A 20808-nucleotide genomic window follows, 5' to 3' on the forward strand; every position below is an offset into this window, starting at 1 on the left:
ATGGCTTTCCACCAGCTTGAGGATGGTCTTGGTTACTATAGGAATAAGTATAAGCAATGGCCTTTCTGCATACCAGTGCCCTGTGTTGTCACTTCTGGAGAAGAACACTGTATGAAAAACATGCAGTTAATTTTCAGAAAATGAAGTTACTTAGATGAGGCTTAGCTGAAGCTAGAAAACTGATACTCCTTCAGCTCAAACCAGAACAGCCAGAAATTATCAGCAGAGAGGGAGGTTATAGCTATTAGCAACACCAACAGGAGGCCTCCTGTTCAGAGTTCATCTAGTGATGACACAGGGCTTAGCTGAAGTAAGATATCTTAACTTCTGCTTCAGGTCAAACTAGAACAACCACGTCCCCCTGACACATGGAATCATGACTCTATAATTTATGAAGTTATAAAGTAGGTATGTTTATTCAGCACTGAGACGCACAGGAGAATTATTTCTCAAAAAAAAATGTGCATGCCCACCGAGGCAACCTGTCTTGGCTTTATACAGCCAAGTGTTACATATTCATAAAATTCAAAAAAAACACCTATACATATTCATAACCCTTCCCCACTTCTTATTATGAGTTTGAGAAGTCTTCTTCCTGTTTGTGCCTGTGCAGTGTCTTCTCAGGGATAAAGTCGATTGTCTTAACTTCCTCTAACTTCAATCTGTGCACATGTTCTCTAGATCCTTGGCATTCTTGTCAGTGTTGTTTTCTGCTCTTATCACAGTTCCAGGTAACTTGTCTTATCAGAAATCATCTAGCAACAGACCCCCTTCCAACATAAAGGCTTATAGAAATATGTTGCTTTAACTAAACAACTGTCATCCTCTTTAAGTGTGAGCAGCTTCTATTCTGTCACTCTTGAAGTGTCAGTTGCTTCAGCTAAATTATTGCTAGTTTGTTCACCCCTTAAGTTAGTGCCTGCTTTGTGCTTCTCTCGAGCTGACTGATTGCTAAAAACTTAAAGCTAAACAATGGTTATCCTGTTAGCCCTAAATGTCATCAATTGTTAGTCCACTTAGCCCCATATCACCCCGCCACCTGCTTCCTCATATTAGGAAAAAATTCCTTACTGAAAGAGAGGTCAAGCACTGGCAGAGGCTGCTCAGGGAGGTGGTGGTGCCACCACCCCGGAGGTATTTAAGACGGGTAGGCGAGGCGCTTAGGGATATGATTAATAGTACACAGGTATGTTTGGACTCGATGATCACAGAATCATAGAATCACCAAGTTGGAAAAGACCCACCGGATCATCAAGTCCAACCATTCCTATCAAACACTAAACCATATCCCTCAGCGCCTCGTCCACCTGTCCCTTAAACACCTCCAGGAAAGGTGACTCAACCACCTCCCTGGGCAGCCTGTTCCAGTGCCCAATGACCCTTTCCGTGAAAATTTTTTCCTAATGTCCAGCCTGAACCTCCCCTGGCGGAGCTTGAAGCCATTCCCTGTCATCCTGTCCCCTGTCACTTGGGACAACAGGCCAGCACCCTCCTCTCAACAACCTCCTTTCAGGCACTTGTAGAGAGCAATGAGGTCTCCCCTCGGCCTCCTCTTCTCCAGGCTAAACAACCCCAGCTCTCCCAGCCACTCCTTGCAAGACTTGTTCTCCAGCCCCTTCACCAGCTTTGTTGCTCTTCTCTGGACTCGCTCCAGAGCCTCAACATCCTTCTTGTGATGAGGGGCCCAGAACTGAACACAGTGCTCGAGGAGCGGTCTCACCAGTGCTGACTACAGAGGGAGAATAACCTCCCTGGACCTGCTGGTCACGCCGTTTCTGATACAGGCCAAGATGCCATTGGCCTTCTTGGCCACCTGGGCACACTGCTGGCTCGTGTTCAGTCGCTGTCAACCAACACCCCCAGGTCCCTCTCCTCCAGGCAGCTTTCTAGCCAGACTTCTCCTAGTCTGTACCACTGCAAGTCCTTCTCCAAAACTCCAAGGTCTTCTCCAACCCCGATGATTTGGATTGGAAGATTTTACACGCCTTTCCCAGCCTTAATGACTCCATAACCCCGCTACAAGCCCCCGCCCCGCGGCCCCTCAGCGCCTGCGCCGCCGCCCGCCCTCCCGTCGCTGGTTCCGGTGGGGCGGGACGGGGCGGGCGGACCCGGCGCCTCCCTCGGCTGCCATTGGGCCGCCTGCTGGGGCGGGTGCGCACGCAGCTCCTCGCCCGCCCCTCTCCGCGTCCCCGAGCGGCCCTGCCCGCTCTACGGGGGTCGCGCATCCCCCCCACCCCTCCCCTCTCGGCGGCGGGGGGCGCCGCACCCTCCGACCCGGGGACCCGCGGCGCCCGGCGGTGCGTCCCCGGCGGGGCAGAAAGGGCGGGCGGGCGGGCGGGGCGCGCTGCTGCGGGGCCTTGCGGGTGTCCCCTTTCCCCCGGGGGTCCCGGCGGGTGTCCCTGTTTTGTGTCCACCCCCCACCCCCCCCGGCGTCCATGTGGGTGTCCCTGTCCCCCCCTCCCACTCCAGGCTCCGTGCGTGTCGCCTCTCCTCCCCCACAGGGTCCCGGCGGGTGTCCCCGTGTCCCCCCGGGGGTCCTTACGGATGTCCCCGTCTTGTCCCCGGGTCTCCCCCGCCCCCGGGGTCCTTACGGCTCTGCTTGTCGTGTCCCCGTATCCCCTCTCCGGGAGTCCCGAGCGGGTGTCCCCATGTCTCTCCTGGGAGTCCGAGCGGGTGTCCCCGTCTTGTCCCCGCGGGTGTCCCCCTGTCTCTCCCCGGGGGTCCCCGCGGGTGTCCCCCTGTCTCTCCCCGGGGGTCACCTCGGGTGTCCCCGTGTCTGCCGGGGTCCCAGCGGTGCCCCCCGGTCTGTACGGTGAGGTTGCTGCTCATTTCGGAGTGACTTCGCGGGGCGGGGGCTGTGGGGCTGGGGTCTGACCGGCCCCGGGAAGCATCACGGCTCGTCCCTCTGTTTCAGGGTCGCTGCTCGCCCCGTAGGCAGGACCGTCCCCTGGCCGTACTGGTGCCAGAGCCCTTCTCCCGAGTTTCTACGCCGGAGTGCGATGCTAGAGCCGCTGTGGACAGACAGACCTGGTGACGCAGGCACCCTTCTTTCTTTGGTGTAAGTGCAATGTTATGGGGTGCTCGCCCTCGGCGTCTCTGGGTTTACTGGCAGCAGCGCTCTGTGTGCATGAGTGCTATTTGCATAGAATCAGTAGGTTGGAAAAGACCTCTTAAATCGTCGAGTCCGACCATTCCTATATGCCACTAAACCATGTCCCCGAGCACCTCTTCCACCTGTTGTTTAAACACCTCCAGGGGTGATGGAAAACTCACATTTCCTTTCTTTAATTCCATTGTGCTTCAAATCTAAAAAGTGGCAAAATCTGTTGGAGCGAGTCCAGAGGAGGGCTATGAAGATATTTAGAGGGCTGGAGCACCAGGCTGAGAGAGTTGGGCTTGTTTAGAAGTCTCCAGAGAGACCTTCTAGCCACCTTCCAGTACTTAAAGAGGGCCTACAGGAAAGCCATGGAATGGCTCTTTATCAGAGCGTAGTGATAGAATGAGGGGGTAACGGTTATAAGATGTAAGAGGGGAGATTTAGATTAGATGTTAGGAAGAAATATTTTGCTGGGAGGGTGGTGAGGCACTGGAAGGGGTTGCCCAGTGAGGCAGTGGGTGTCCCATCCCTGGAGGTGTTCAAGGCCAGGTAGGGTGAGGCTTTGGGCAGCCTCACCTGGAGGAGGATGTCTTTGCTTATGGTGGAGTGGTTTGAACTAGATAATCCTTAAGGTCCCTTCCAACCCAAACCTTTCTATGATTCTGTGAAGATTTGAATATTCCTGAATTTGTCTTTTGACTGCCACGAACTATAAAATTTACAGTTTGTTTTGATTTGGTTTAGTTGTTCTTGTGGTTTTTTTTTTTCCAAAGATCTTTTTAAAAATCATTCCGAATTCTAGGAATTCAGGCCTATTCCAAAATAAACCCTTTTAACATTATGATGTGGGACACTGGAATTAATAACGTAGAATATTTACCTCTCATCTTCATGTATTTAGAACCTGTATGCAGAAGCTGAACTGATGTGGATATCTAAATATTTTCCTTTCGTTGCTGACAAAGACAGTGCTGTACTATGAGGTCATGAATCTATTGCTGTGTTCAGGCTTTTTATAAAAACATTATTTTCTTAAAAAAAGGTTTACTACTTGTTTGGGTATTTAAGTATGAGTGTGTGGCGTTGAGCATGTAATTAGTGGGTCTAATATTCCATAATCTGCTTCTTCATTTGCAAGTTTAGCAGGTACTACACGGTGAAATTTTGGTGTGGCCATCTGACTTTGAGGTACTCATTGCTGACTAATTTACTTCATTTCAGAGGCTGAAAACACTGTTGAGAAAACGACAAAATGAGTGGTCGTCGAAAACGTGCACCTCCATCAAAACTAGATGAGGAGAAGAAGAAGCAGCTCTGTTGGAATATGCATGAAGACCGGAGAAATGAAATGATAACATTAGATGATGATACAACCAATGAGGACCTTGTTCCAGGTCCAAGCACCACTTCTCCGTCCTTCGTTGTTGTAAATGATGATAGCACTGATGAAGATCCCATTCAAAAAGAAGGCAATAGATCAAAATCTGTGAAGTTTTTGACAGTTAACAATGAAGATGACTCTTATTCCATCTTGCCTTCTGTTTCGGTACAGCTAAATATTATAGTCTTGCCATACCGTGCGGATGGGTCCTGGAAAGCTTTGTTGGGAGAACTTGTTCTTCATCTTCCTTCTGAGCAAATTCTAACTGATGATTTCCATGAAAGGAGCTTTAGTTTGATGAGAGGAGACTCTGAAGATCAGCTGCAAGTTTGTGTTCATGAAAGAAGTGAAGAAGAGTGCGGTAGTGAAACAAAAGAATACCTGGGTGCTTATGAACAACGTATTTTGGTGGAAACAAATTTAGCTGGTGAAATATTGGAAGACTTGAGATGGTTGCAAAAGAAAAAGATAATTGGACTTTATCAAAGACTTGGAGAGGCTCAAACTTTAAAGGTATGGATTCTTATATTTGTTTTGCATTCTAAGTTCTTTTTTTTTTTGAAATAGAAAATAAAAACCTCTGAACACAATGAAGTATGGCAGCTACCATTTGTTTTTATAATGTGATAGAAGTATTTAGTTTCTATGTGCTTTTGTGAATGTTTTCAATGTTGTGGGTTTTTTCCCTAAAAATTTCTTTTTACTGTGACACTGCTAGTAATGCATTACTCCAAGGAGTCACAGAAGCCATTCCCTGCAATGTTCTGTATCCTCAGTATGGTGGTTTTAGGAGATCAGTTATGTATGTCTACATCTGCTAACTTTCAAAGCACTGCTTTTATTGTCGTGTTTTTCTGTTTATGGTATTCTTATCATTCTAACAGTTAATTAAGTCATTAACTGTATAACCATTTCACAGGTTGGAATTTATTTGCTGGAAGCTGGGCTAAGTAAACTAGAGTTTCTCAGTGATGGAGGTGGAAGACCCAAAAAAGCTAATCAGCTGATTCAAAAACTCATGGAAAAGTTCTATAGTTTTTCAGTTCCAGGTAATGTTGAATGTTCAAGTTGAATATTGATGAATAAGTTTTGTTATTCAAGTGTGGGCGCCTTTTTAGTAGTTTTAAATATAAGGGAAAATAGTAAGTTATTCCTGCCTTTGTTTTCAAGGTGATATTATTAGATTTTTCCTTCTACAATATTACCTGATAATTAATGTTATGCTAATTTGTTTATGGTCAAATTACAGATGATAACATTCCTTCTCTACAGATAAGGCACTGAGGCATGTAGAAATTTGTTCCTTTACCTTTCTTGGGAGTAAATACAGTTTTTAATGATTCACGTAGGTTGTTTGAACAGATCTGCAGTAGCTTCTCCAAGTTACACAAGAATAGTTTAAAAGAACCAGGAATTCAGTTTGGAATGCTTTTGTTCATAATGTGGTACCTAACACAACTGTGGCTACAGAGTTTCTGTTTGGTTTATATTGCAAAGCAATTGTAATCTAAACTATAGAAAATTCACCTTTATGAGAGATTTAACCACGGCAAATTTACAATAAGGGCATTGTCGTAATTTTGGAATTGAGGAAGTGTTTATTATATTCAATAGTGATACAGATTTTTAGTGTGATATATATGACTGCTGTGTGGTGCGATGTCTTAGGAGACTTTTAAGAAAACCAGCCTTGATCTTGTTCCTGAGTGTAGGATGGATTCAAAACATTAGTTGGAGGCTGACTTAGTAACAATAATCATAAGTTTTTCATTAATCTAGAGTAAAGGGGGATAAGATTACTTTTTCATTGATGTAGATATTTTTGTTCAGCAATTTGGAAACTGCCCTGCAGCTAAAATGGGAAGATCCTGCTTCAGGTGCAATAGTAGAACTTTGGTTCAGTCATTAAAAGAATTAACTAGAATTATGAAACATATAAGAGAAATTTAATTTTACATAGTAGAATAACATCTGTTTCTCAAAGGTAAAAAATAACTAAGATGAAAGCATTGTTGAAATGGTTGAAAGCATAATTAAATATTCATCATTTAATGTCACTGAGAAAGAGGTTAAGTTCCTTAGTATCCTTTTAAAAATCCCTGTGGTACGTGGAATGATTTAATCAGGAAAAAAATTCACTGAGAGGATGAACAAAACAAGAGTGGTTTGGACAAAATATCCAGTTGTATGAATAAAAAACAACCAGCTTTTTACTTCAAAGGGTATTGTAGTCTTTGCTCTCCTATAAAATTCTGGATAGGCTTAGTTTATATAGAAGCTAATTTATTATGCTGTGAAATGTGAGATTTGAAAACTGTTATTTGAATAAGTATGATGATAGGTGTCATTATATATAGATCAACTTCATTGATCAAAGTTACTCTGCAATCGCTGTAATTTCTCTGCTCTTTCTATGAAATGAGGAATGTGTGTGAGAGGTTTCCTTGGAATAGTTTCTTTAGTATATAAAGCTGCATGCTCTGCACTCTGGTTACTTTCTTTACATTACAAGTCTTTAACAGTGAGAGAGTGAATTTATAGGAACTTAATGTCTTTTAGAATTCTCTTTTCCCTTGTGAAGTACTGGAATTGTCCCACTGGCTTAAAAGGATTCAGGGAGGAAATATAGGGACATTGTTTCCTGATGGTTTTTTTGGAAACTATTCTTCACCTTCACCTTTCATTTGAATGAAAGAAAGTTTCTGCTTTCTGTGAAACAGAGTCCTAATAGCATCCCACAAACTTTGTTTTAAGACTAAACTCTCTGTTGTTTGTGCCATGTACATCACTTCTTTGTTTCCGTGAGGCGTTGTAATTATAATTTGATTTAATTGTGCCTGCCGTTAGGTGTTTGCTCTTTTTATCATTATATGACGCTTTTAAGTATACCTTAAGGTCACTTTGTGCTGAAAATGCTGGCCTTGACTTGCTTCTAAATTTTCATTTTTTTGAGAAAAATTCTGCAAAATGGCTTTATCTCCAGCACAAGCTAGGGTTGTGTCTTTCTTTTGAACTGTAAAGCTGTACAGCTGTTTTATTGGTACCAATGTTTTTAATTTAAGACTTAAAACGCTGTTAAAACTGGTCCTCTAAGTCTTTTGTTTCCTCATGTCAGTTTCCTAAAATGCAGACCTTTGAACTTTCATGAATTTCTGGTCCGCAGTTCTTAAATTCTGTCTATGCCCACATATGCAAATTATGTGAAAAATATGTAAGCATAAGGCCTTCTTTACCAGAGGGTAAGAAGGGTTGGGTTTCTGTCCTAGAAGGTGCATACTTCTCTTGAGGTGAGATTTTAGTTTATAAAGTATGCCTTGTCTGAGTTTTTACAGGGGTGCAAGTGGTGAGAATTTTGTGTTGTCCAACTGCTACAATTTTTTTATCCAGATGGAAAGTTTTTAAATAAACATTCACTGAAGAGAATCTTCAGAGTTTTTTTTTTTTTAATGTTACTTTGTCAAGAAAGGCTTTCTTTCCTGAAAAATATACAAATCCTTGACAACCTAATGTGTTTTCCTCCTTTCTATGGCATCATTGTTAACATTTAAGTCTGCAATGTGAGATATTTGTGGTTCTTTATCTGTTTGAAATGTTTAGTAGAAGATCTTTATTAAATAAATGAAGTCTGGGCATTCTACCTCTAAATTCTAAAGGAAGACTTTGCTGACTAGGCTGCTGTGATTGCCATGGCATGTTAATTTACTTTGAGGGAATATGTGCTGATTGTTTCCTACTGTTGCTTCCTAAGTCGGGTACAGTCATGACATATGTTTAAGTGATGTTTTGCTTTGCCTGCTTTCATGGGTTAACTAAATGTGTTGCAGCAAAATTTACTGAAATATTGAACAAAGTTGTCTTATAATATATTTCTTTACTTGGTGTATGCAGATGAGCTGGAGGAAGATGAGGAAGAATCTGACATGGAACTAGAGCGACAAAATATTGAAGAGCTTTATGATTTTGTGAGGCACACCCACCAGCAGAATATCCATTTGCTGAGAGAGGATGTGCAGCATCCTGCATTAATTCCTATTCTGAGGCCATACCAAAGTGAAGCTGTTAACTGGATGCTTTATCGGGAGAAACTCTCAAGCACTCCAAGCAGTGGCAAGTATATGGGTCTGGGAAACTTGTGCAGTTAAGGAAAAGGGCATTGTATTATCAGCAGTAATGTTTTCTTGTTGTTTGATTAGAAGCTTTGTTAATTATTTCATTACCATTTTTATCAAAACTGTTGCTTATGTAGCGCACTAAATGACAAACTAAACTTTGTTGAACAGCAGTTGATCTATCTTGTTGGTCATGAAGGTCTGTGGAGGTAGATGTCTGCTTTTTGTCTCTCAATGTCACAGTAAGGATGAGCAATTCTAAGCAGTGTGCTGTTCATAAAGAAACTTCGTAATAGTAACATGAACTCTTTCTCCATAGAAAATGCACTGCATTTCTTGTGGCGGGAGGTCATCACTCTGGACGGAGTAAAAATCTACTACAATCCATTTACTGGCTGGTATGTTTTTGTAGTTATCTCTTTCTGAGAACACATAAAGGTTGTACCTTGGGAAAACCTTATTGACAGTTTTTATCTAGATGATATAAAATAATCCATAACTGCCATTTTTCAGTTAACAACTTAATTATTAGAACAGTGACATTTTTAATTTGAAAACAAAATAGGCAAAGAGGAGTATACAATCCACAAGTAAATATGTAACTCTTAAATTGAAGACATAATTTTTGAAGTTGTGGGGTTTTTTTTTACTTTAATGCAAATTTGTTGTTTTAAAATTAACACTTTTTTTAATTAATGTATTTGAGGCTTTGACCTTCTGGTGCAATTTTTTTAAAGTCTAAGGGCAGGAGTCAGTACAATGTTTTTTATTAATGCTGGTTATTACATTATTAATTCTGTTTCAGTGTTTTTCTGATTTATTTGGTTAGAATTGAACCTTCTGTTTGCTAGTTTGCTTTTTGTTTTTTTCCTGTATAACATTCAGATTAACAGCTGTAAATAGAAATGTATTTCAAACTTTTTAGTTAGGTTAGCTAAGCAGGGCCTGTTAGGAGGGGAAAAAAATCCAAAATCTTCTGGCATACACATTCATCTTGGCCAGGCTTGTATGCCTCAAAAAGCTTATGTTAATCTCGGCTTACCTAATAAAAGGTAATGCCTCACCTTAGAAACTTTGCCTTACTGAAGCTATGCTGTGTTTGTCCCCGAACACATGCTTCTCTGACGCCATTCTATAGTTGCTGACTGTAATTTGGGAATGTACTTGAATTTTAGTATTATCCATGAATATCCGATTGCGGGACCTCAGTGGCCTGGAGGTATTTTGGCAGATGAGATGGGTCTAGGAAAAACAGTAGAAGTGTTGGCTCTTATTCTGACCCATACGCGACCAGACATTAAACAAGACGATCTGACATTACCTGAGGTAAGAAAACCGGGATAAGATTTAGTATGAAGAAAATATTTTTTCAGAATTAATGGAAATGCACTTCTGTTGAGTTCATTGCTTTCTGTTTTATAGAAGTCCAGATTCAAAGCTAGGTTAAGGTACAGTTGCTTTGTAGGATGCAATGCTTGGTGGCATAAAGAGTGCAATGGTTTGCATGGGAAGCAGTTGATAGTGTCCAGTTGTTGATGATTGTTAGCCAGTAACTGCACTGTTAATAGGTTGTTGGTAGTTTACCCACACTCCAGGAGTGTATAAAAATGTAATTTAGTTTACTGTGTTGGAAATCCATTATCCCTTTGCCACGTTGATGAGTATCAATCATCCATCAGACATACTTTCTGTGCTAAAATAGGGACTACTTAAAGTCAGTGAATAAAGATTTCTGCTATCCCTCAATATCATGTAGTAAATGGGCTGGAAAAAACCCCTGAAAGAACAGCCAAAAGTGCTTTTTTCCAACAGGGACTTTGTGGATGACTCCTGGCTTGTGTAAACCAATGTCAGAGTTTTCCTCCAAGTATTTCCAGTCACTGTAGGGCTCAAACAATGCCTGGAGTTTCATTGCGGTTACTGTTTAGGAACTCTACAAAGCAACCAGTTCTACAGGGCAGAGTGAAGTGTCAATTAATACAGCTATAAAACAATTAATCGTGGAAATTTTGGCATTGAATTTGTTCAGACTTTTAGGTTCTTTTTTATATTCCAGTTCTTGAATATACAGCTCCTTGAATTAAATCACTATTTCTGAATCACAAGTAGTAAAGTCAGTTTTTGGAGGACAGTCCCTGAAGAGAGAAACTTGCTTGTTACACAACTAACTAGCACTTCTCAGTCAACGTTGCTTACCTTCTTTTGTGTTTCTAGCTATCTATTAACTAAGTATTTTCCTCCCCCACCAATAACTGAGATCAGTTACAGCTATAGATTCCTGCTGCTAGTGGAGGAGGAAGTGGAGGACCCGAGCAGCTTGCAGGGCTGCTCTTTGTATTCTCAGTGTAGGTTGCTGAACACTTTCTACCAAGAAATTGAACCAAGTGGGGTGCCACTCTGTACACTGAAATGAGTTATCTGAGCAAATTGGTGAGATTAGAGTACACATCTGTAGCAGCTCATGCTTATTTCCAAATGTGAAAAGATTAATGAAGTTCAGAATTATTGTGAAGACATGAGCTAATAACTATTTAACGTTGTCTGCATTAGGGTAAGCTCGTGAACTTCTTTGTTCCACCTCAACCTTTAGAAGGAACTAAAAACAAAAAACCAAAGGAAATGGAGTTTAAGTTGAAGGAAAAAATACAATACCCCAGTAAGTATTTCTGATGACTTTTAAAATACATTTTGCTTTTGGCGTAGGCCTTATTATTCACTGATGATGAGTTCAAGGCTACTCTTCCCTTCTGCAGAAAGAAAATATTCATTTGCTGAGTACTGTGATGTGGGATTGCATGCTACAGACAAGTGATCCCCAGTTAAAAGTAGTTGCCAACTCAGAATCTGTGCTACAGAGCTCCATGTAACTAAAGCTTATTGTAAGAAAGTTTATGCATTTGACTGAAATGTGTTTCCTTTTTATAAGCTTCAGTGAGAAAATTGAGTGAATTCTCTCTCGCTATTCAGTATTGTCTTAGAATCACTGAAACATAGCAATTTGTAGGGCTTCAAGTAAAGCATTTGTCAAAGCTGCTGCCTGACTTTGGTTTGCATTTTTTTTAGACAAGCATAGTGTTTAGAGTTCCCTTAATATGCATTCTCCAAGGTAACTTTCATTTCATCTGAGCTGTAAGATTTTTGCTTTGTTTCTACATGTAGGCTTACGAGTGATGATATTAGCAGCTGTAAAGGAAATGAATGTGAAGAAAGGAGCATCCATTATTGCAATGTTTAAGTACATCAGTGCTGTATATAAGTATGATGTACAGAGAAATAGACGGCTTCTCAAAAGAACTCTAGAAAAACTAATCACAGAACAAGTAGTAGAGCAAGTCAAAGGACATGGTCTGGCTGGATCTTTCAAGCTGGGAAAGAATTACAAAGAACAGAAGAAGCGAGAAAGGACCAAAGAGCAGGTAAAACATGCTGCCGTAGTTACTTCAAGGAATGTTGCAAAGGCAGATCTTATTTCTAACAATTACATACTACAGCTATGTTTATGTGCACTAGTTGAGTGACACAGGTTTCTTTATAAAAAATAAAGAAAACTGTAGCATTTGACATTGATGAACAAAAACCCAGAAATCACAAGTAAATCAAATTTAGGGCTAAATATTAACCACATCTGTCAGAAATCTAAAATAGTGGGTTTGGGGTGGGCAGATGTATTGGTCTTACTGTGAAGTTGTCTTTTGAATGCTGGCAAGTATTAACCAAATCCTCAAACTGTCAGTTGATATACAAACTTAATATCTATGTCTTGATGTGTTTATATGTTTAAAAAGAAAAAAAAAAGTGAGGAGAATTTCTGACATTTTTGTTTAATTCTGCTTTGTAGGTAGCAAGGACCTCAGAAAACATTCAGAAGAAGCCACTGATTGATGCTAAAACTCAAACAAAAGGATCAGAAAATAATGATGTCACTTCTGAAGTTGTCCTTAAAGCCCCTTTACAGTCTAATGTTGCCATGGAAGAACATGATTATTGTACAGTTAGCAAAAATAACAGGAAACCTGAAGCAGATCATGAGAACTCTCTAAAAGAGAATAAAGTTCAGCAGGAAGCTGTGGTCCCAGAGTCTCCTGATTTGCTTGGCAATGTCCTTGTCTCCAGTGATGTGAGCAGGCATCCCAATTTTGATGTTTCTAAAACTACAGCTGATGTCCAGCAAGAAATAGCAAAGGATCAGTCCTCTCATTCACAAGAGCATGCTGGCCCTACTACGCAACATGCTGGTTCTGTATTTCCATTTAATACCTCTGAATATCGTTTTGAATGCATCTGTGGTGAGCTTGGATTGTCTGACTATAAAGCTCGAGTGCAATGCCTGAAATGTTATTTATGGCAGCATGCAGAATGCGTAAACTACAAAGAGGAAAACCTGAAGATCAAACCCTTCTACTGTCCCCATTGCCTCGTGGCAATGAAACCAGTTTCTACAGGAGCAACTCTGATAATTTCTCCAAGTTCTATTTGCCATCAGTGGGTAGATGAGATCAACAGGCATGTAAGATCGTCTTCTCTTCGAGTTCTGGTAAGGTTATATAGCTTCATGTTCTGGAGGGTTATTTTATCTAGGCTCTGGGCTTCTTGTCTGACACACTGTATCCCACGAAGTTCAGAGGTTTCTTTGTCCTCTGTGTCACAATTCTACATTTCTTGCTATTAGACCTGTGCTTTGGCATTGCTGTCAAACTAAAACTGTATGTGGTTCTTAATTTTTTCCTTATTAGTTGGTTACTAGGAAATGATACAGTGGACTAGATATATCTATTGAGTGGAAGCAAATTTTGAGCACCTGTCACAACAAGAGGTGATTCCTGAGAGAGAAGGCTGCTAGTGGTTTTTTGTTTCTGAGAGATTACCAGGAAACTAGAAAGGCCTAACTATAGGGGCTTTACAAAAGAACTCCTTGGCCTTGATGTTTACTGAAAATAACACCGTTGCAACCTAGACATTGTCTCTATTAATCTGCTGTATTTATTGGGATGTTGCTTATCTGAAGACCATGACTGGTCTTTATTTCTGATAGCTCTATCACTAAAACCTACTTACATGTATAGTAACCATGGCTATACAGGTTTTTTTTTACTATAGTTATCACAGTGTTCAAGGGTAGCCACTGCCTTTTATGAATGATATAGTCAAGTTTTGGTTTTTATATTTTTAGTCAGCAAGAATCTTAGTAATGATAAAGTGCTTTGAGAACTGTACATCCCTTATACTTTGAATAAAACAACAGTAGTAGATTGGTAGACAAGCCTTTTGTATTCAGAGATGTATTTGATACCTTCAGATATCCTGCTTAGATGCCCAGTGCATAAATGAATTGTAGGTTTCCTGTATGCTATTCGTGTGAGCGGTCTAACTGGCTTTAGTGCAGCAACTAACAAACTGGTAAAACATGCAGAGTTTTCATAGGACCTGGTCCAAGTTTTATACCAGCTTTGATGAAAACTGTCAGAAATAGATTTACATGGTAACAGTAAAATAGCTTAAATACTGAATGTCAGTGTTTTAAGCTGTGTGACACCTGCCATTCTAAGACACTTCTAAAATTTTAACTGCCAACTCTAAGTCATGTAGACTTGCTTTCAGTGTTGCTTCAAAGTGAAAATTTGTTACATTTTTTCCTGTAAAGTTACAACGAAACCAGTACAGCTGTTTCAAAGAACCCATATTAACAGGTTTTGCATTGCATGTGAAGGGTGTCTTTTTATTCTTCCAACTCCTTACAACCCACGGGAAATTCTAGTGGGTTTATGTAATAGAGCAAGAAATTAAAATTTATCAGGTTGTCTCTTCTTGCTGCTGTGAAAACAACAGCCAAGTTATAAACCTCTGGAAAATCTGTTCATAAATACTTGGAAGAAATTATTAGGCATCGACGGCTATTTTTTTCTTAAGTTACATCAGTGAGCGTGCTCTTATTTTTCCCTTTTTCTCCCCCTGCCCTTTTCTCCGTTTCATTCATTTGCATTGACCTGGTTGAACATGCTCTGTTTTCACGCTCTGGGGCTGAACAGACATTTTCTACAAGTATTTCACTTGACAGAAACACTGTTTCTATACGCACAAATATAGAGGAAGATTATTACTGAAAGAAAAAGTACAGTTGACAGTGAAATCAAGTGCTGAATGTCAAGGGGCAAGGAGGGGGGTAATCAACTAAGTTTTATAGAGTTCCCTTGATTTTGGTATTTTTTAATGTTCTCTTAATTCACACAGCTAACAGTTAAGTTTAACACGATGAGGGACTGAAAGACAGTGTGATTTTCTTAAATGGTAAAAGCATTTGTAAGTAGTTGCAGATAAACACTAACCAAGATGGATTGTCTTTATAGAATAAATAATGAACTCGCAGTGTTGCATTTATTATCTGTATTACTTTTATGGATTTCCTGCCATGCTACTCTATGAATATGGGTTTTTATCAATGGTTTCATATTATATGAGCAACACTGATGAAAGCATACATGTATTAAGCTGTACTGGTATTTTAGCAATTTTATGAAAGTTTCTCTTTCCCTCCTTGTTTGCTGTTGTGCTATTGAACACTCTTGGGCTTGATGATTTCAAAGGTCTTTTTCCAACCTAGTGATTCTATAATTCTATGAATACAAATCTATGTAGGTGTACCAAGGTGTGAAGAAGCATGGCTTTCTGCAGCCGCACATGTTGGCAGAGCAGGAGGTGGTCATCACCACATATGATGTCCTCCGCACTGAACTGAACTACGTAGATATACCCCACAGTAACAGCGAAGATGGGCGCCGTTTCAGGAACCAGAAGCGGTACATGGCCATCCCAAGCCCATTAGTAGCTGTGGAGTGGTGGAGGATTTGCCTTGACGAAGCACAAATGGTTGAATGCACTACTGCAAAGGTATGACATTCGCGATCGTGCATTTATTTAACTTGAAAAGGTTTTGACAAGCTTATTGTAAATAATACAATAGATTTCCCTCGCCACCTCTAACGTTCAGTGCACTCAGGTAATTTGTCCTTGCTCTTTAGAAGTGAATTTTCTGTGAGGAATATTTACTGTTAAGTGGTTCTCCTGTTGGAATTATGGCAGACTGAAGTATATCCAGCTCAAAAAATATTTAACATAATCTATACTGACAGTTTAAAGAACTAGGTCATCATCTTGTATATGGTGTTTGATAGTTTCAGACAAGACACTAGCCTGTTCAGTGACATGATTCAGAGGCATAGATATGTCCTTCGGGTCTAGAAGCTAAGATAGCAAGCAGTCTGTCTGCAAACTCTCGGGCTGCAGTCTACTGAGGAAGACAGTCTTAATTAGTATTCATCCAGTTTTTTTGCCCCAAACAGGAAGACAGAAATGCTGCTTGCATACTAGCTCATGGGTTTTAGTTGTTTGTTGGTTTTGTTTTGGTTTTTTTTAACATAGTTTCTTTTGCTAACTGTTAGCCTTCTGTGAACCCCTAACTGCACTTGATTACTAGGAAGTGATCATGGCTTTTATCAGCTTTCAGTTACCTCCAAAAAAGCTCAGTAAATACATACACATTTTTATACTGTATTGTACTAATGCTGCTTATAGGTCTGCTAATCTTACATACTGAAAAGATGTTCAGACTTCTTAAAAATAAAGTCCATGTGTTTTTAGACTGTGTTCCACTCTGACTTTGTTTTTCCTTTCCTCCCATTGGTTCTATCTTCTGCTAGGCTGCTGAAATGGCACTCCGTTTAAGTGGAATCAATCGGTGGTGTGTCAGTGGCACTCCTGTGCAGCGAGGATTAGAAGGTGAGATTTTATGTAGCAGTGTCATCTGTGGGTTTTCCTTGTGCTGTTAATTAGGTAGTGGGTTGAAGCAGTTAAAATATCTGCTAGTTTTTCTCATTGGATGCTCTGACTTGGTAAGCCATAAACATTAAGTATGTAATAAAGCCATCAATAAATTTATGAATATAAAAACTGCAGAACCAAAATCTTTTTTTCTCCCCAAGGTAGAATAATTCTTGGGGGAGCAGAGAACCTGTATGTCAAACAGCTTACTCGAGTCTGTTCTTCAGTTTCACTTAGAGTGGGTAAATATTAACCCTTTTTTATTGCAGCTAAAGATAGTCTGCTCTGGTTACAGAATCCTCCTGTCAAATACAGCGAGCAAAGCTGTATTTGCTTTTGCTTAGCCCTGTATGAACTACTGTGGGTATCAACTGCCATGAATATAAATTCTAAAAATTGTTCTGAAGTTTATGAAACTGTCTTGCTTCCTTATGTAAGGACCTAATGAATTGAGATGTGCGGAGTAGGGAGCTATATGTTAGCAGGTGTCATTTATCTTATTTTTAAGTACTCAGCTTCTGTAGACAGGCTTGAGACAAAGAAAAAAAGAAAGGGAACTGACAGACTTCTTTATGGTGTTAGGAATATATGATACGTATCAGGGCAACGCGTTTGAAAATGGATAAACCATTGCAAGCATTTGTGTGTGTTAGAACTATTGTTCAGATACCAAACTATATTATAAGTCAGTATTGCAGATTCATTTGTTATGGAGTTGTGGATTAAATTTACAAATAGTTTTGAGAATAATTAATAGAGCAAACACTATGGAAGTGACTTATTTGACTGTCATGATTAACTTGTTCAAGTTCTTATGTGTGATAGTATTGATTTAATATCTATCTGAAATGCCATATTGTCTATAATATATGTTGATCAGGCGCTCAGGCTGTACCGAGGCCAGCCCCATCACAGAGGAAATGAAAACTGCTGACTAATATGAATCTCTGCTGTCACTGCTGTAATTAAGTGGCATAGGACCCATGAGTAAACTGCTTTCTGCATAAAAATGATTACCAGGATTTTTCTTCCCCTGATCTGTGATGTATTTGGGGAATGTCTTACGACTCTTAGCTGAATACCAAAACTACCATAAAGTTAACAGAATAAAGAATGTGGCCTCATCTTTAAGAACTATCTGTAAGGTGCCATCCTGTATTTCTGTTTCTCCATTGTCAACATGCAGCATTTAAACATGCGTTTCTCCGTTTTTCGTGTAAGATTTTAGACCAAGCTTTAAAGTCTGTATGTCCTTATATTTCATCCCAAGAAATTATAGGTTTCTGAATTGGGCAGAATTAACAAGCTGTATTCTCTCAATTAGCAAGAAAACTTATGTTTTAGTTTCTTATCCCCTAGTAGAAAAGTTGAACTCTTTTTTGAATTGCACCTCTTTTTAGGATGGTGAGCAACAGACAGCTGGTGCACAGCAGGCTGTGAAGTAATGATGCTGAGCAATATTGTTTTAAAAAACCTGGCAAACCCAGTTAACCATATGCAATTATGTATTTTCTGCCTCTCACCCCTGCTTTGTATAGATTTAAATTCATTGCTCTGTTCTGCTAAACTTGAAATTAGGAAAGTGTCTCACAAATAGGTATATGCCAGAAATTCCTGTGAAAATCAACAACTATCTAAAGGAGAGAACCCTCACCTTTCCTCACCCAGTCCCCTGCCTCAAATTGGCTAGTGGAAAAGATAATGGCAGACTGGAGTTGCTTTATGCCTGGTAACCTTTGTATGAAAGGAGTTTTTTTGAGACATATTATGAAATACTAAAGCACAAACGTTGTTCTAAAACACTTTCTTTTTCTTGGCAGATCTGTATGGATTAGTCCTTTTTCTTGGAATTGATCCTTACTGGGTCAAACATTGGTGGGACCAGCTTTTATATCGACCTTATTGTAGGAAAAATCCACAGCCTCTCTACAGTCTAATCGCCCAGATAACGTGGAGATCAGCAAAAAAGGATGTGATTGATCAAGTAAATAAGACTTTTGGGTTTTGAAATTCCTGATAGATGTTGATAAATGTCTTCGTTTGCAGTTTGCTTATTTTCTTTTTTTAATTGCAGATTCAGATCCCCCCTCAGACAGAAAATGTACACTGGCTTCACTTCTCTCCTGTGGAGAGACACTTCTATCATCGCCAGCACGAGGTGTGCTGCCAGGATGCTTTGGCAAAACTCAGGAAGATATCAGACTGGACTCTTAAGCTTAGTAGCCTAGATAGAAGGACTGTGACCTCTATTCTGTACCCTTTGCTGCGTCTGAGGCAGGCCTGCTGTCATCCACAAGCTGTTCGGGGAGAGTTCTTGCCATTGCAGAAAAGGTGAATTTCTGTCACTTCTTATATGGCTTGCTTTGTCCAAAACAAAACTCTGATGGTCCCTAACGGTGCAAGATCTTGTACAGTTCTCAAATAAGCCTGATGTTAAGCTTCTTCGGTTTAATGTGTGAGTATGGCACACAAAGCTATCTGAGCCCAGAAGCTGAATAGGATGCAGTAAGGTAGTTAATATAATTCTTGTGTTAAAGAACATAGTACTGAGAGGCAGTTTGTGCAGTCATGTTTTAATCTTATGATACTGATAGATACTAGGGTGTTGAGGTGACAGACTGAGCATGAAACAAGCCAAATTCTTTTTCAGTTTTAAGTAAGTCCACTAATTTTGCTTTTTCTCTTAGAAAACTCATGTTCACTGTTCTCATTTACAAACAAAATGAATAAACAGAATGGAATAATTAATTCCAAGAAAATGTTTTTAATGTGAGGTTGCAGAATTTCTAAATATAGATCCAAATTTGACAGCAGTTCAGATGCTGGGGTTTTTTTCTTTTTTTTGCATGCTTTTGAGCTCATCTTCCTCACAAGTGCCCTGTGAATACTAGTTTGGTCTCAGCTTTTGTTAGACATAAGCATGTTGCTAATGCTCTTAAATTTTGTGTCCTACTCCTTCCCTTTTCTCATATAGGACACCCACAATGCCTAAGCAGCTTTAACTGATATCGCACCTACTTCACCAGGGACCTATAGAACATACTGTGCTGTTGCACTTTTTGTCTAACAGTCTGCTAGTGTGGAGGCAAGGACTCAAACATTGGAGTCCACCAGCCCCTACAAGATTATTTACATGGAAATGGGACAGTGGATTGCAAATTAAATATGTAAACTGAGCCAAAAGTTTGGGACAGTTAAGTGCTGTGTTGATTTTGGTGGAATGCTAGTGGAGTGACAGTTGCATAGTAACCCTGGTGGAAATAACAGTAATGAAAATTAAAACTTCCTTTAAATCACACGTACAAAGAAAAGTTTTTGTTTCCCAGCACTATTTGCATATCTTTTTTTGTGAACCAAGATTGACTGCAGCAGTGGACATTCCCAGGGAAGAGGGAAGATTTGGCTCCTGGCTTTGGTAATATGTATGAGAATAATGAAGAATTTCAGTGCTAGATACATTGATGACAAACAGAAATTTACTGAAACAACAAAGTTGATGCTGGAGCTTGTGGATAAGAGGAAACCGGCCAGAAACAAGAAATCTGAGTTTGAAGCAAATATTATGCGAGGTGACCTTTTTTCCCTCATATGTAGTGAAGGCAATAAATGAGAACATTGACTCAGCAAAAATATAGCCCTCAAAAGGGAGTTTTCTAGGCTCTCTTAGTTACAATGGGTAAAAAAAATCTTTTTGTCTTAATTGGTAGTCTCAGGCTATATATAAAATTGCATAATTCATGCAATGAATGAAATGAAAGCAACAGTGGTAGAAGTATCAGAGTGGCCAATACCTCTGCAGAATTTGGCTAATTACAAGTAGTGATTATATTAAATAAAGCTGGCTGTAGGGTAACACTACAGTGTAAATTCAAGGAATGCTTTCTGCAAATCGAACAGTGTGGCAAGGAGGATAAAATGAAGGCCTGGTCCAGGATACCCTTCCAGCATACCTTGGTCCCAGACTGCACAGGATTAGGCCAACTCTTACTCTGCTCTGCAGCACTAAACACCAAATTTAGTGGTGCTTCGCTGAAGGTGAATGATGCCGAGGTGTGGAGTTTCAGGGAAAGGAGTAGTGTCTGTTCTCACGCAGCGATTGATCATAGAAGCATCCTCAGCTCAGCAGTTGTAGACTGTTGTTGCAGTTTACTCTCCATCAGACTTCTTCCTGCCTGGATTCTTTGTCCCTTGGCTTTACTCCAACCTATCCTTCATGCTTCTTTCTCATCTCAGTTCTTGCTTTTCCCTCTTACCTCTCTGCTCCTTGTGTTTTTCTATTAGGCTAATTCTCTTCTGACTAAATTCCTTGGAGTAATTACAAACACTACAAATGAATGTAGAAAAAGAAGTTTAAAATGATATTTGCTAGTTATCGCTATCATCATTCAACACATCTTCCTCTTTAC

General features: G+C 40.0%; 1 protein-coding gene across 2 annotated transcripts in view; it reads left to right on the top strand.

Annotated features, from left to right (window-relative positions):
• The first annotated feature begins 2914 nt into the window (after positions 1-2914).
• SHPRH (SNF2 histone linker PHD RING helicase) overlaps positions 2915-20808 on the top strand; it is a 45020-nt gene continuing 27126 nt past the window's right edge. The window contains exons 1-13 of one of the 2 annotated variants that reach the window (XM_069852170.1): positions 2915-3058; positions 4319-4991; positions 5398-5527; positions 8367-8585; positions 8907-8985; positions 9763-9913; positions 11138-11243; positions 11747-12003; positions 12426-13121; positions 15221-15472; positions 16282-16360; positions 18223-18386; positions 18477-18733. In XM_069852170.1, coding sequence (XP_069708271.1) covers positions 4350-4991; positions 5398-5527; positions 8367-8585; positions 8907-8985; positions 9763-9913; positions 11138-11243; positions 11747-12003; positions 12426-13121; positions 15221-15472; positions 16282-16360; positions 18223-18386; positions 18477-18733 — 3032 coding nt within the window. In that variant the 5' untranslated portion in view covers positions 2915-3058; positions 4319-4349. Of the gene's footprint in view, positions 3059-4313; positions 4992-5397; positions 5528-8366; positions 8586-8906; positions 8986-9762; positions 9914-11137; positions 11244-11746; positions 12004-12425; positions 13122-15220; positions 15473-16281; positions 16361-18222; positions 18387-18476; positions 18734-20808 lie in introns of those variants that run through there. The other variant, XM_069852171.1, reaches the window with a different exon arrangement.

Source organism: Phaenicophaeus curvirostris, chromosome 2, assembly GCF_032191515.1.
Source record: "Phaenicophaeus curvirostris isolate KB17595 chromosome 2, BPBGC_Pcur_1.0, whole genome shotgun sequence".
Classification (NCBI taxonomy): domain Eukaryota; kingdom Metazoa; phylum Chordata; class Aves; order Cuculiformes; family Cuculidae; genus Phaenicophaeus; species Phaenicophaeus curvirostris.